Source organism: Phodopus roborovskii, unplaced genomic scaffold (assembly GCF_943737965.1).
Source record: "Phodopus roborovskii unplaced genomic scaffold, PHOROB, whole genome shotgun sequence".
NCBI classification, from domain to species: domain Eukaryota; kingdom Metazoa; phylum Chordata; class Mammalia; order Rodentia; family Cricetidae; genus Phodopus; species Phodopus roborovskii.
Window position 1 is genome coordinate 5,524,776 of NW_026125546.1, and position 12,485 is coordinate 5,537,260.

At 40.8% G+C, this 12,485-nt stretch overlaps 1 protein-coding gene across 1 annotated transcript in view; it reads right to left on the reverse strand.

The window, feature by feature from the left end:
- Positions 1-9,981: 9,981 nt before the first annotated feature.
- Vps50 (VPS50 subunit of EARP/GARPII complex) overlaps positions 9,982-12,485 on the reverse strand; it is an 89,451-nt gene continuing 86,947 nt past the window's right edge. The window contains exon 28 of the mRNA XM_051177192.1: positions 9,982-10,616. Within this exon, the coding sequence (XP_051033149.1) occupies positions 10,497-10,616 (120 nt within the window). The 3' untranslated portion in view covers positions 9,982-10,496. The remainder of the gene's footprint in view (positions 10,617-12,485) is intronic.

Consider the following 12,485-nt stretch of genomic DNA (forward strand, 5'->3'; position numbering starts at 1 on the left):
CACAAAACATATCTGGGCTTAATTTAAAAAAAAAAACTATAAAGATGTTCCAACCATCTTATTTTTCATTTTCTGTGTAACTTAATAAAAACAGAACAGGTAAAATATCAAATATAAAGTAAAAGATAAACAAGTTAAAAACATTAATTAAATTTAAGATAAATAACAAAATACTTTTTTAGTGTAATTACTCTCAGCCAAGACTTTTGCTCTCCTTCTAAGGCAGTTTCATTGAGCTCTCTCCCTGAGTAAGGGAGCTACAGCATCCCTCTTCCTTTCTACCTAGGGGCCAGAGAAGTGGGTACAGACCTCGGTAATCTTACCTGTTAAAAGGGAATAATGACATCTGCCTAACAGCTGGTCTAGGATCAACTGCAATAAGAGCTTCAAAGCGACCTGCACTGGAGGATGCGCAATGGATGATGATGTTCACGGATGATAATGTTCTTTTTTCCTCCTTTTAAAGCAAGTTTTCTGCTGTCATTCCCAAATGCATTGTCAGTGATGGCGTGGTTTTCTGTTAAACAGTATCATCCAATGTTTCTCAAGTTTCACAGAGCACAAGAAGATGTCATGTGTGCATGACATGGAAGGAACAATATGTCTACACTATTACTAACAGGGCATAGTGAGTTATCAAAAAAAAAAAGACAAATTTAGAGGGAAATGTATCAAGAGAAATATGAGGAGAGTTAGAGGAAGGAAATGGGGATAGTCATAATCACATTTCATCAAATAGCTGGATGAAACTCTCAAAGAACAAAAAAAATAGTTTTGCTCAACTAAAAATATAGTTTTGTTTACAAAATCAAAAGAATTACAGATAGCTATTCTTTGAGCAGTTCATGCAATTTGATGCCGCCAAAGCATGGATGTGTAGGTAGGACACATGAGCTTTAATTTCTTTTTCTCTTGGCCTTGGCTCTTCACATGCTTAAAGGCTAAGGAAAGAGTGCTTTATAATCTAGTTACATCTAAAGAGAGTTTAAAGTTGAATGACTGAGCTACATGTTATTTATGTGAATGTTCAATGGAAGCTGAATAAAATAGTTAATTCTACTTGTAGCAAAAAGATACTAGTTGGTACAGGCACTCTGGTGTCTCACATGACAAAGTGCTTTGGCATTTGTCAGCATTTAGGCTCCTTATTCATACTCATGATAATGAACTGTTCAATAGCAAGGATATAATTCAGTAAGAACCATGAATATTTATGTTGTTGACTATAATGTGTATTCATAAGCATCAATAATCTTTGTGTGTGTATGTATATACATGAGTGTCTTCATATGCACACTTATGTGAGTATTGTGCACATGAATGTACATGTGTATGGAGGCCAAAGGACAACCTCAGGTGTTGTTTTCCAGGGGTTGCTCACCTTTGGTACTTTTCTGCTTTTAGCAATTATTCTTACATGGTTCCAAATGATTCCTTCTTTAACCCATTGTGAAGGGCTTTTAAGGACAAGACATGTCATCTATGTCATCTCACTAGTGATCCAGAGTTAGATTAATTAAAGCTCTGGTTTGTAAGATGAAAAGCTGTGGGATATTTCATTTCTTGGTTTCTTGCTTTAAAATAATTAATTTCTCCACAGTTCCTCAACAATTTCCCCTGCTCTAGTGCCGAGGCAGCAGGCTGGGCTGGAGGCTGCCAGCAGAACTGGACGAGGGAGGCAAGACCAGCCTTGCTTTTCTTCGAAGTGTAAGGAATTTAGTAGTTTAAGGAGAGCAGGAACATTCCTGCAGTTCTGGTATTGCCACTGAGGCCCAGGTTGGTACCTTGGGGATGATTTCTCAGACTTTGCCTTGGGTAAGAGGGGAAGGATCCTGAGACAAATAATGACAGGGGATTCCCCCTCTTTATTACCAATTAGTTTCAAAAAGATAAAGGCAGGAAAAGAGACCAAAGCAGGCAAAATGAGATGACATAGTTTGGTCATCCCTGCAAGGCTGAGAGGCCTTTTATTTCTGAAGGATATCACTCTCCTATGGTGTTCCAAATCTCCCCAGGACTGAGGAACACAGAGATATTTTTGAAAGTCACAGTGACAGGTGGGAAAGTAGCCATGCCATTCATTGATGTGTGTAAGCCCTGTTGCTGTGCAAGGTTCCTGTGACCATTTTAAACACAAGATCCAAATTCCTATCAGTGTGATTAAATACTAAGCATCTCTCACTTAAAAGACACTCATAGTTCTCTACTATGCTCCAAGTGATTGATGAAATTTAAATTATATGAGCCATCTTGGGTTTATTTCCAAGGTGTTTTGAGAACTATTTAAATGGTCACTCAATAAGATACTTTCAAACAATAAAGTACTTACTGAGTATGTCAGCTTCTAATGATGTCCTCAGTGAGGACATCAGTTTCCAATGGTAAGGTACTTACTGAGTATGTCAGTTTCCAGTGGCAAGGAACTCACTAGGTGCACTGGGTGCTGCCCATGCTGCATCCATCTGTGGATGGTCACTAATTATAATCTCATTTAGAATTTTATTGACACACATTTAAATCTCAGTGACATGAACTGCAGTTTTTGCTTAGAACAAGCCTTGTCACAAAGATTAATGACTCAGAAGAGCTAACTAATGCACCTCAGCCTGAATAAATGTTCAAATAACCACCCCATTATCTGTAGAAACAGACACCAGGCAGCACACTTGTTTGCTCAGTCACTAAAGCAGGGAAGGAAGGATGTATGTGTAGACATATCAGATTGGAGGGGGAAATATCAGGACCTTTGAGTTATAAATTTCCAGCTACAAAGAACCCTACTAAAAACCATGAGACATCGATCAACAATAGCATTGCTTCTCCATAACATGAATGCATCTGCTGACTTTCCACACACTTCCATTTTCTTTCCTTCTCACCAGCATTCAGGGTTGTTCTTTTGGTCCAACTTTCGAAGAATTTGAACAAATAAATCTGAGACACTGTTGATCAAAGTGTGAGCTAAAATATGCTCACATGCCTCCCGCCTCTTCGGTTCCTCTGATCATCAGACTGGGTTGGGGCTAGTAAGATGTTTTAGAAGGAGAAGGGATAAAGGAAACATGGCAGGAACTGGAGACAAGCCACTGTGGGGCAAGGGGACAGAGTGGAAAGAACTCATGGCTAAGCTGCCCCAGTATGACATTTCTATTTCTTGTAGGTCTCCTTTCACTCATGGGCCCACGTTTCTACCTTCTGAATAAAGAGAAAATGCTCTTCACTGAGCATAACCGAATTTCCTTTGGAGCTGGTATGACTGGAAACAGTGACCGTGTCACATGAATTTTAGAAGAGGGTCCTTTAGGGTATTTTCAAAAAGAAAAAGAAAAAGAAAAGAAATAAAAGAAAAATGCATTAAAGATAATACTCCCAAGCACTCACTTGTACATGGTGTAACCATGGATTCTTACATTTACAAAGCAAGATCTGTTATTTTCTGCTAGCAATTGGCTTTGCTATTAAATACAGAGGCACACAAAATTGAAGGAATCTCACCATGGACTCACAGGCACTGTGCACTGTGCTAACTAACCCTTTGGAAAGAAGACAAAGACCCAGCCAGGAAGGAGATACGGCCATGCAATTCAAGCACACCAGTACCCCCTGGAAATGTGATGAGGCCACTCAGTGGGCAATTTGTGAGTCACATGGCTAGAGACGCACACAGAAAGAACACTAGATTTAAGCTCTGGTTCCGCCTTTGCAGAGTGGCTTTGAATGCAGAATACTCCAGCTGTGATTTCCTTCTCCACAAATAAGGTTAATGATGTGTGCCATTTACTTACATTCTAAGCCCTGTTCTAAGACTTTTCATATTTCCTTTCCCGCCCCTAGGGAGCAGGCGCTACCATTCCCATTTTAGAGCAAATATCTCACAGGATGGCACAGACAGGTGACTAGAAACCAGGCAAGGATATAAGAATGCCATCAACACACATCCAGCTCTCAGTCAGTTGGAGATGGGAGCAAATTGGAGGCAAAATCCACATTAACTTTACATAGAATATGATATGTGTTTCCCCAAATTAATGAAACAAAATGCACATACTTGGGAAGATTTATAGATTAGCTGGCAAACACACACCTGTGCATTTAACTTATTCTGGAATAACTAAACAGAATGTAAGTGAACCATTCTTTCCTTGTCGAGTTTGTGGAAGAAAATAGTGGTCTTACCATGCAGATTTTAGGGTCAAATGGATTGGAGACAAGGAATTCCAAACCGTCCTAGTGACTGCCAGCTCACATTTAGATTGTACTGACAGTTATAAGTGACATGTATATTTTTTTGGAAAAGGGATACACATTTAAAAGTTCTCAGAAATTATAGTTCTTCCGATTTGATTCAGAGGGAAGGAGCATAACAACACAAAACCAAGGACACACTTTGTGCATTTTCAGAAGTAACTTGTCCCATGACTCTTTCGTTTTTGGAATTCTCGCTGGTGAACTGGTGAAGACGATATACTGTTAAGAAAAATATGCTAGCAGTATACCCCCCCCGTGTGTGTGTGTGTGTGTGTGTGTGTGTGTGTGTGTGTGTGTGTGTGTGTGTGCATGCACATAAAGATTTACGGAACTCTCAAAGTAACTTCAGTTTAGTAACCCAATGTTTTTATTTTAGGAATTAGAAATATTTCAGTGGAGCATGCACACCTCCTGCAGAGCCCAGCTGTGGCTTTGCAATACAAACAGGTGCCTCTGCAAATGCTGCAGGATTTGTGAGGATGATTGTGGATGAACCAATCCTGCCAGATGTTTGAGACCTTCCAATATTTGAGGGACTATCAGGACACTGAAAGTTTGCAAGCAGCTGATTCTCAGACAATGGCCATCTGGTAGGCTAGCTGCCTCCACCAAATCATGATTTCTACCTCTGTCTGATTCACTCAATCAGCAAATCAAAGACTGGGTTGCTGTAAAGCATGACACTAGCTATTCTCACAGTTCCAATTGTCTCACTGCTCATAACTCAGGCATGAGTGAAAACTCCCCCAGAAGCAGGAGCATCTTGACCATCCAGCTGCAGTCTGTGTCTGTGTACACAGCAGTTTGTCCAAGCACACACAGGTCACAGGGTTCTAAAATTCACCTTGCAGAAAACTTACATTTATTACACTAAAGTAGGCATCAGTAAGCTTCACATTCTGCAACCCACGGGTGATTTTAAAAATTAAGAAAGTGAAGTTATTGCTTCTTTTAAATTGCACACACACACATACACACACACCCTCTCAATGGGCATGAGAGAATTAATCTTTTCTCCACAATGTTGAGAAGTCAATTAACAGAGTCTACCATTGTTAGATCCAGGATGGGTGCTCTGGAAGATAAGTGTATACCTGCCCATCCTACCCCAAAGGAACAGACCAGTTGCTTAAGCCAGGTAGGCAGGAACCCTGTCCAGGGCCTGGGTGCTTGCATTCATCCATCCTAGAGTTCCCAGTGAAGCAGGAATCTCTGTCAGATGCTGCTTAGGATGTGTCCTGGAGCTCTGGACCACACTCTCTTCTGTGCACTGCTCCCCAGCACATTCTCCTAACTCATCTGCACTGGCAGCTCTGACATCTTCTGTCGACCGTCTCAGATATTTCCAGCTGCCCTAACACCTCTACCTTAAGGTATCTCAGGCTTCCGTGCCCGCATGATCGTCACAAACCCCATCCTCAAAGACTTTGATTTTCTCACGTGAATCTTAAATCAAGCTTAACTCCGTCTCCCTCCCCCCCCCCCCCCGCAGGCATCAACAGATGCTTCTGTCTCTGACTCCCCACTATCTCTGTAGTCTGACAGCATTTCACGATATCCACCACTAACGCTGAGACCATACTCAGCCTTACACTCCTTATGGTGGTCTTGCTTTGCCAGGGGCCCTTCTGTGGCTTCTTCTCAAAAACAGTGATTTGTTAAAAACTGAAGTCGCCACCTCTTTGGTCAAATGAGTCAAATCCCAACCTCTCTTTCTGTTCTCAACAAAGTTTCACATGAGATCGTCCTTGTCATGTCCTTTGTATTCATTCTCTTACCGTGCCAGTCACAGCGCTCCTTGCTGTCCCCATTCTTACTGTGCAGCCACCGGGCCCTTGTTGTCCCTACACAGCATCTCGATGATGTCCTCTCAGCCTACCACGATCCACCTGCCTTCCCAGGGGCAGCCACTCAGCTCCTCCCACAAGGCTTTCCACTCATTAAAACTGGACTGCCAGAGTACCCACCAATGCTCCTTACCAACTTACTCTATCACACCTGTCCTTAAGAAGGTACGTTACATAGAAATGACACATTTGGTAAGGGCTCTATTAGTAACACAGGACAACAGAAGTAAGGTGGGGTAGGCAGCAGACAGAAGACAGAAAAATCCTGTCTTCTGATAGACATGCAAGTACTCTTGCAAAGGTCATAGAATTGAGCTTCACCTATAAGCCAGCACTGGGAGGCAGACGCAGGAGGGACCTCAGTTTGAAGTTTTCGTGGGCTGCATAGTAAACGATACGGTCTAAAAGCAAACTTTCTGGTTGCCTGCAAAAATGTGTGAACCATACCACCAGAAATGCAAAGAAACAAGGAGGACCTTAAGAGAGACATATATGATCCCCCGGAAAAGAGGAAAGGGACAAGATCTCCCTAGTAAATTGGGAGCATGGTGGGAGGTGAAAGGGAGTTGGGAGAAAGAGAAGGGGAGAAGTGGACAGGAGAGGTGGGCATGAGGAAGCAGGAAGATTGAGGCAGGGAAAGAATAAAAGAGATACCATAATAGAGGGAGCCATTATAGGTTTTAAGAGAAATCTGGCACTAGGGAAATGTCCAGAGACCTACAAGGATAACCCCAACCAACCATCTAAGCAATAGTGGAGAGGCTACCTCAAATGCCCTTCCCCGATAACGAGATTGATGACTGCCTTATATGCCATCCTAGAGCCTTCATTTAGTAGCTGATGGAAACAGAAGCAGACACCTACAGTTAAAACACTTAGCGAAACTCTTGGAATCCAGTTGCAGAGAGGGAGAAGTGATGAGCAAAGGGGGTCAAAAGCAGGCTGGAGAAACCCACAGAGACAGCTGACCTGAACAAGGGGGAGCTCATGGACCCCAGACTGATAGCTGGGAAACCAGCATAAGACCTACTCGGACCCCCTGAATGTGGGTGTTAGTTAGGAGGGCTGGACAGTCTACGGGGCCTCTGGTAATGGATCAGTATTTAACCCTAGTATACAAATGGACTTTGGGAGCCCATCCCACCTAGAGGGTTACTTTCTCAGCCTAGACACTTGGGGGAGGGCCTAGGCCCTACTACAAATGATGAGACTTTGAAGACTCCCTATGGAGTCTTCACCCTCCCTGGGGAGCAGAAAGGGGATGGGCTGGGGTTTGGTGGGGGTGATAGGGAAGGATGGGAGGGTGAAGGAACTGGGATTGATATGGAAAACACCTGTTTCAAATTTAAATTAAAAAGGGAAATTTTTAAAAAATGTGAACCATTAGAACTGAACAAATATTTCCCATAAGTAAAAAAATCCCTAATAAGCTGAACTAGTCTTAACATTTACAATGATTACACTAGAGTAATAATAATTCACTAATCATTAATCACTGTCAAGAGCTAAATGCCATTTTATCAACTATAAAGTTTATATCAAAGTTAATTTTCAAAGTAATATGATACATGTTTATGTCCTCCTTCCCCCATAATGCTTCTGTTTGCTTTGGAAACAAATGGAATTTATCTTCAGGTTCCGTTGTTTTTTTTTTTGTTTTTTTTTTTTTGTTTTGTTTTGTTTCTATTACAGATAATAACTGTGTCTTCAAAGTAAATAGTTGCAAGGCTTTTTATGACTACTTTTCAGTGGGCAAGTGAAAGAAAGCTATTTAAAATTTCATTTTAGGACTCAGTAAATAAGTTAAAAGGAGGTTCTTCCTGAAGAGTTGATAAACTACTACACAGGCTTTTCCTGGGTTTGATTTGTAAGTGGATTACATGAGATGGACGTGAGTAGCCTGCAGTTTATTTGAGCTGTGAGCCCTCCTAGCATTTTAAAATGTGATGCCATATATTTGTATGTGTAATTCTAATTTCTCAAAGGATACCGGGCTCCCATATGTACTTAAGATTCTGAATTCTGCAATACACTTTCACATAAAATGGTCGAATTAAGAAAATCTTATAGACTCAAGAGGGTGGGCAGGGGAGGCTACCTGCAGTTATTTTTTAGAACAAATTAATTCCATTTACTTCCTCAGCTTTTCAGTTCTATTTACCATAGTTGTCGAAATATTATGGTGTTGTCATTCCATGTCACCATATAATATATTCCAGAAATGTCTGGTAGCTTTCCTATTATTAGGTAATTTTGTGATTTGAGCCTCCTATTACTGTTTCGATGTTGAGCTTATTATGGTAGCTTTCAATGCAAAACCAAAACAAAACCTTTTCAAAAATCACTAAGGAAACCTTCCCCTTTTATTCCCCTTTCAGCTGGAAAGAATAAAGAAAAGGTGGCCTTACTGGTCTACAGAGCACACAGTCAGGTCCCTTGTGAAAGGAAGCATTTCTTTTGTATCTATTTCTATTACCTGGAAAGAATCAGGCTCTAACAGGCAGCTAATTGCTGTTCATTTTACCCAGAGATAACTAAAGTAGAAATGAATGGATATTAAAATAAAATTCCGGTTTAAAAAAATAAGCAGCTCCCTGTCAATTAAGAAATAAATAAGCATGACCAGCTCTTTATGTATCTAACTGAAAATGCCATTTAAACGTAAGGACCAAGGCCATCTCATTTTTGTTTTGAAGTGGCGGCAATTAAATGAAGGCTAGAGGAGATTTTACCTTATAAGTACACAACTTCCTATCACAAGGCCATCATAATGTGCCAAACTCATCTTGTTACAAGAAAAGTTTAAATCGATGATAGACGAACTGTACAGCTAAGGCTGAATAAGAATAAACTCATCAGTGGTTCCCCTCTGCATGTACACACACACACACACACACACACACACACACACACACACACACACACTGGAGGGCGGGGAAGGAGAGGGAGGGGGGGATGCTGAAAGGGTCTGTCTCACATTATACTGTTCTGTCTCTTGGTTGAGGGAAATGAGTGGCAAGTGTCTTATCAGCTTCATGCTCAATCACTGCTCTTTACATCATCCTCTCAGACTCAGTAGTCACAGGCCAATTTCTAATGAAGTTCCTCAGGGTCCTGGGAGCCACTGATGTCATGGATCCTGCACAGTAATCCCTGGTCCAATACCACCCAGCTAAGATAACCTTTGCCCCACTAAGAAAGAACACACATTGACACTCGACATTATCTAAAGACACTCAACTCCAGAAATTCAGAGCAGCAACACGCAGTAATTAGTTGGGTTCTCGAGCTTGTTGTTGATATTCTCAAATTTTACATCTGGGTTATAAAAAAAAATATTTAAGGAAAGCAACTGCATGACCCATGCTCACACATGACTAACAACTGCTCTACAGGCATTTGTGGTGCACGCCTTTAATCCCAGCACTTGGAAAGCAGAAGCAGGCGGATCTCTGTGAGATCGAGACCTGCCCGGTCTACAGAGTGAGTTCCAGGACATTCTCCAAAGCCACACAGAGAAACCCTGTCTTGAAGACAAACAACCAACCAAAAACAAAAACAGCTCTACTTTCAGCCACTCAACCCAGATTTTGCTGTCCTAAGAGTTGAATTCAAAAACAGCTGAGCTTATAGATTTCTCATATATATATGGACATTTACGTCACTCAGTATGCTACTCATGTACTGGGAAAGTACATGCAACGAAATGACCTCCCCACCAGGTGTTTTAGGATATAAGAGAAATAAATGAGAGCACACACGCGCGCGCACACACACACACACACACACACACACTCTCTCTCTCTCTCTCACACACACACAAAATTACTATTTCCTGAAGTCTTCCTGTTAGGTAGAAAGATCAAAATGCAATTCACACAGCCGATCATTTAAGTGTAACATTTATTAAATTTCATCATTTATGATCACCATTATAACCAAATCAACCCTGGTGGAAGCTCTGACAGAGAGCATACTGATTTTCAACTATTTTACTTACACGTTCTTTTTAAATTCTCATGCAATGTTCATAATTAGGAATCCTGTACATTCACGCTCTCAAGTTTATTAAGACACTCTCTAAAAACTAATCATAGACACACTAGTCACTATTCCATCTGACTATGTATTTATAATACACTCTTCTGTAAATGTATAATTGTAGCCACATAATAATAATTATGACAATAAGATAATTTCAGGAAAAGGGTACAACAAATGACAGCAAAATCTGAAGACTGGAGCATATAAAAGTCACTTGAGAACCACACACACTTGAGTATTTTCTGTTTCCAGTTCAAATGGACATGCTCGAAGTTGTCTTAGCAGAGAATTGTCAGGAGTGCCTTTCATGTCTTACAGGCTGAGAGATTTCAGTGCCCAAGGAAAGAGCTGTGTTAATTATCTTTTAGGTCGGTCTATATCATCTATAGCTGCTAGGAGCTTTTGTCTTGCTTTCTTATTGATATGAGATCCCAGGCAAACATTCACCAGGTTGGTTAGCTGCTTCGTTGAATATTCCTGTCCAAAGAAAGAAAATACAAGTTTAACACCCAATGTACTAAAATTGATGCATCTGATCAATACCACAGAAGAGTAGGTCTATATCTGATGCCGGTGGGTGGTTCTGAGCACTGTAAGCCAGGGCAAGCAGTGGACATTACAGCTGGAACATAAAAGGCAAACTCTACCTTGCTGTAAAGGTGGGGAGCTAGGGCAGCAACAGAATCTGCTCTAACACTACATGATGTAATGTGCTGTTTATCACTTTAAAGGTTACACATACATTACACTTGTTTCTGTGGTAGTCTTTAAGTTAGCAAAACACATTACCATTTCAAATTTTAAAATGCACTCTAGTTAAAATCTCCACCAGAACAATGAATGATTCCTTTGCAACTTGAAAACAAGGCAATGAATTAGAAAGACAGCCTAGAAGACTTTGAAGATTTATTTTCTTTTTATGTATGTATTTTGACGCTATATATGTATATGTGCTACACACACGCTTGGTGTCTACAGAGGTCGGAAGAGGGTGTTGGATTCCCTGGAGTTACTGATGTTTATGAGCCACCACGCAGGTGCTGAGACTTGAACCTGCAAGAGCAGAGAGTGCTCGCTGGGTCACCTCTCCAGCCCAAAGTCACTCTTCCTCAACTGCTCGCTGTAAAACTATTAGGCAATTAGTAAAATGAAGACTAAGTATCCTTCACTGTCCAAATATATCTAGTTTATGTGTTCAACAGTGCACTGGTAGGATGGGTAGATGGTTCCTCACAAATGCTGACATACTGTTTTCCTCCTAAACAGGAGTTAAGGTAGGGAGGGACAATGGTGTACTTTCACCTTACAAGGGACAGGCAAGCCTGCTCTACTAAAGACAATATAGAAGCAGCTGTTAAAGCAGGAGGAAGAGTTCATTCTAAACCTCAGCACATGATGCCATGTAAGCACCTGGCACCACCCCGCAAAGTGCAAAGCATCTCTCCACCTGGTTAACATTCAGTTCCCATCATCACTGAGCACTAGACTTGCTCAGGTGACAAGTAGTTCTAGAAGCTCTCTGCTTTTCAGCTGGAAAGAACCTGTAGGGAATTCCTAACTGCTCCTGGGAAAATGTCACTGAACTACAAATAGCGCCGAGTTTAAAGCTTCTAAAACATCACACTACAAAGTTTACTTAATATGTTAAAAGAATAATCCCTAAAGGGCATCATTTCTGCATCAGGTAATAGACACGGAAGAGCTGTGCTTTCTGTCCTTCTGCAGGCACTCTGTACATGCTCACAACCTCCCTCAGCACCAGCCCTGAGCAGCAGCAGCTCACTCTGCTAACAGCATGAACATTCAGCAGCCATCCACATACAGGGTTAGTGTTTTTGTTCTCAAATACCAGTGCAGAATAAGTGCCGAAGTTTTCCCTCAATTCTGGCTTATTTATCAAAAAGGACTTAAAAAGCATGTACATCTCAAGTTGATTCCAACCAACACTAGACATTACAAAAATCATACTAAGGCTCATTTCATCTTTTTATAATGTTAAAACGCAAAAGAATATGCCAAATAAATTAAATAAGTGACAATTTATTTCCTTACCCAAATGAAATGAAACACTACTCAGCCTTACCCATGTTTAGTGCCCAAGTGAATACTGGAGTTATTATAAGTATTAAGATTTGGTGATTTTCTTTTATTTTCTTCCTTTCTTCCTTCTTCTTTTCTTTAAAGTTTAGTTTGTTTGTTTTTATTTTGTTCTGTTTGAGACAGAATCTTACATTGCCCAAATTGGCCCTACACTATGAAGCCAAGACTGGCCTTGAACTCAGAATACTCCTTGGTTGCAGGTAACTTTACAACTCTCCACATTTCCCTCAAGATCCCTTCACATAC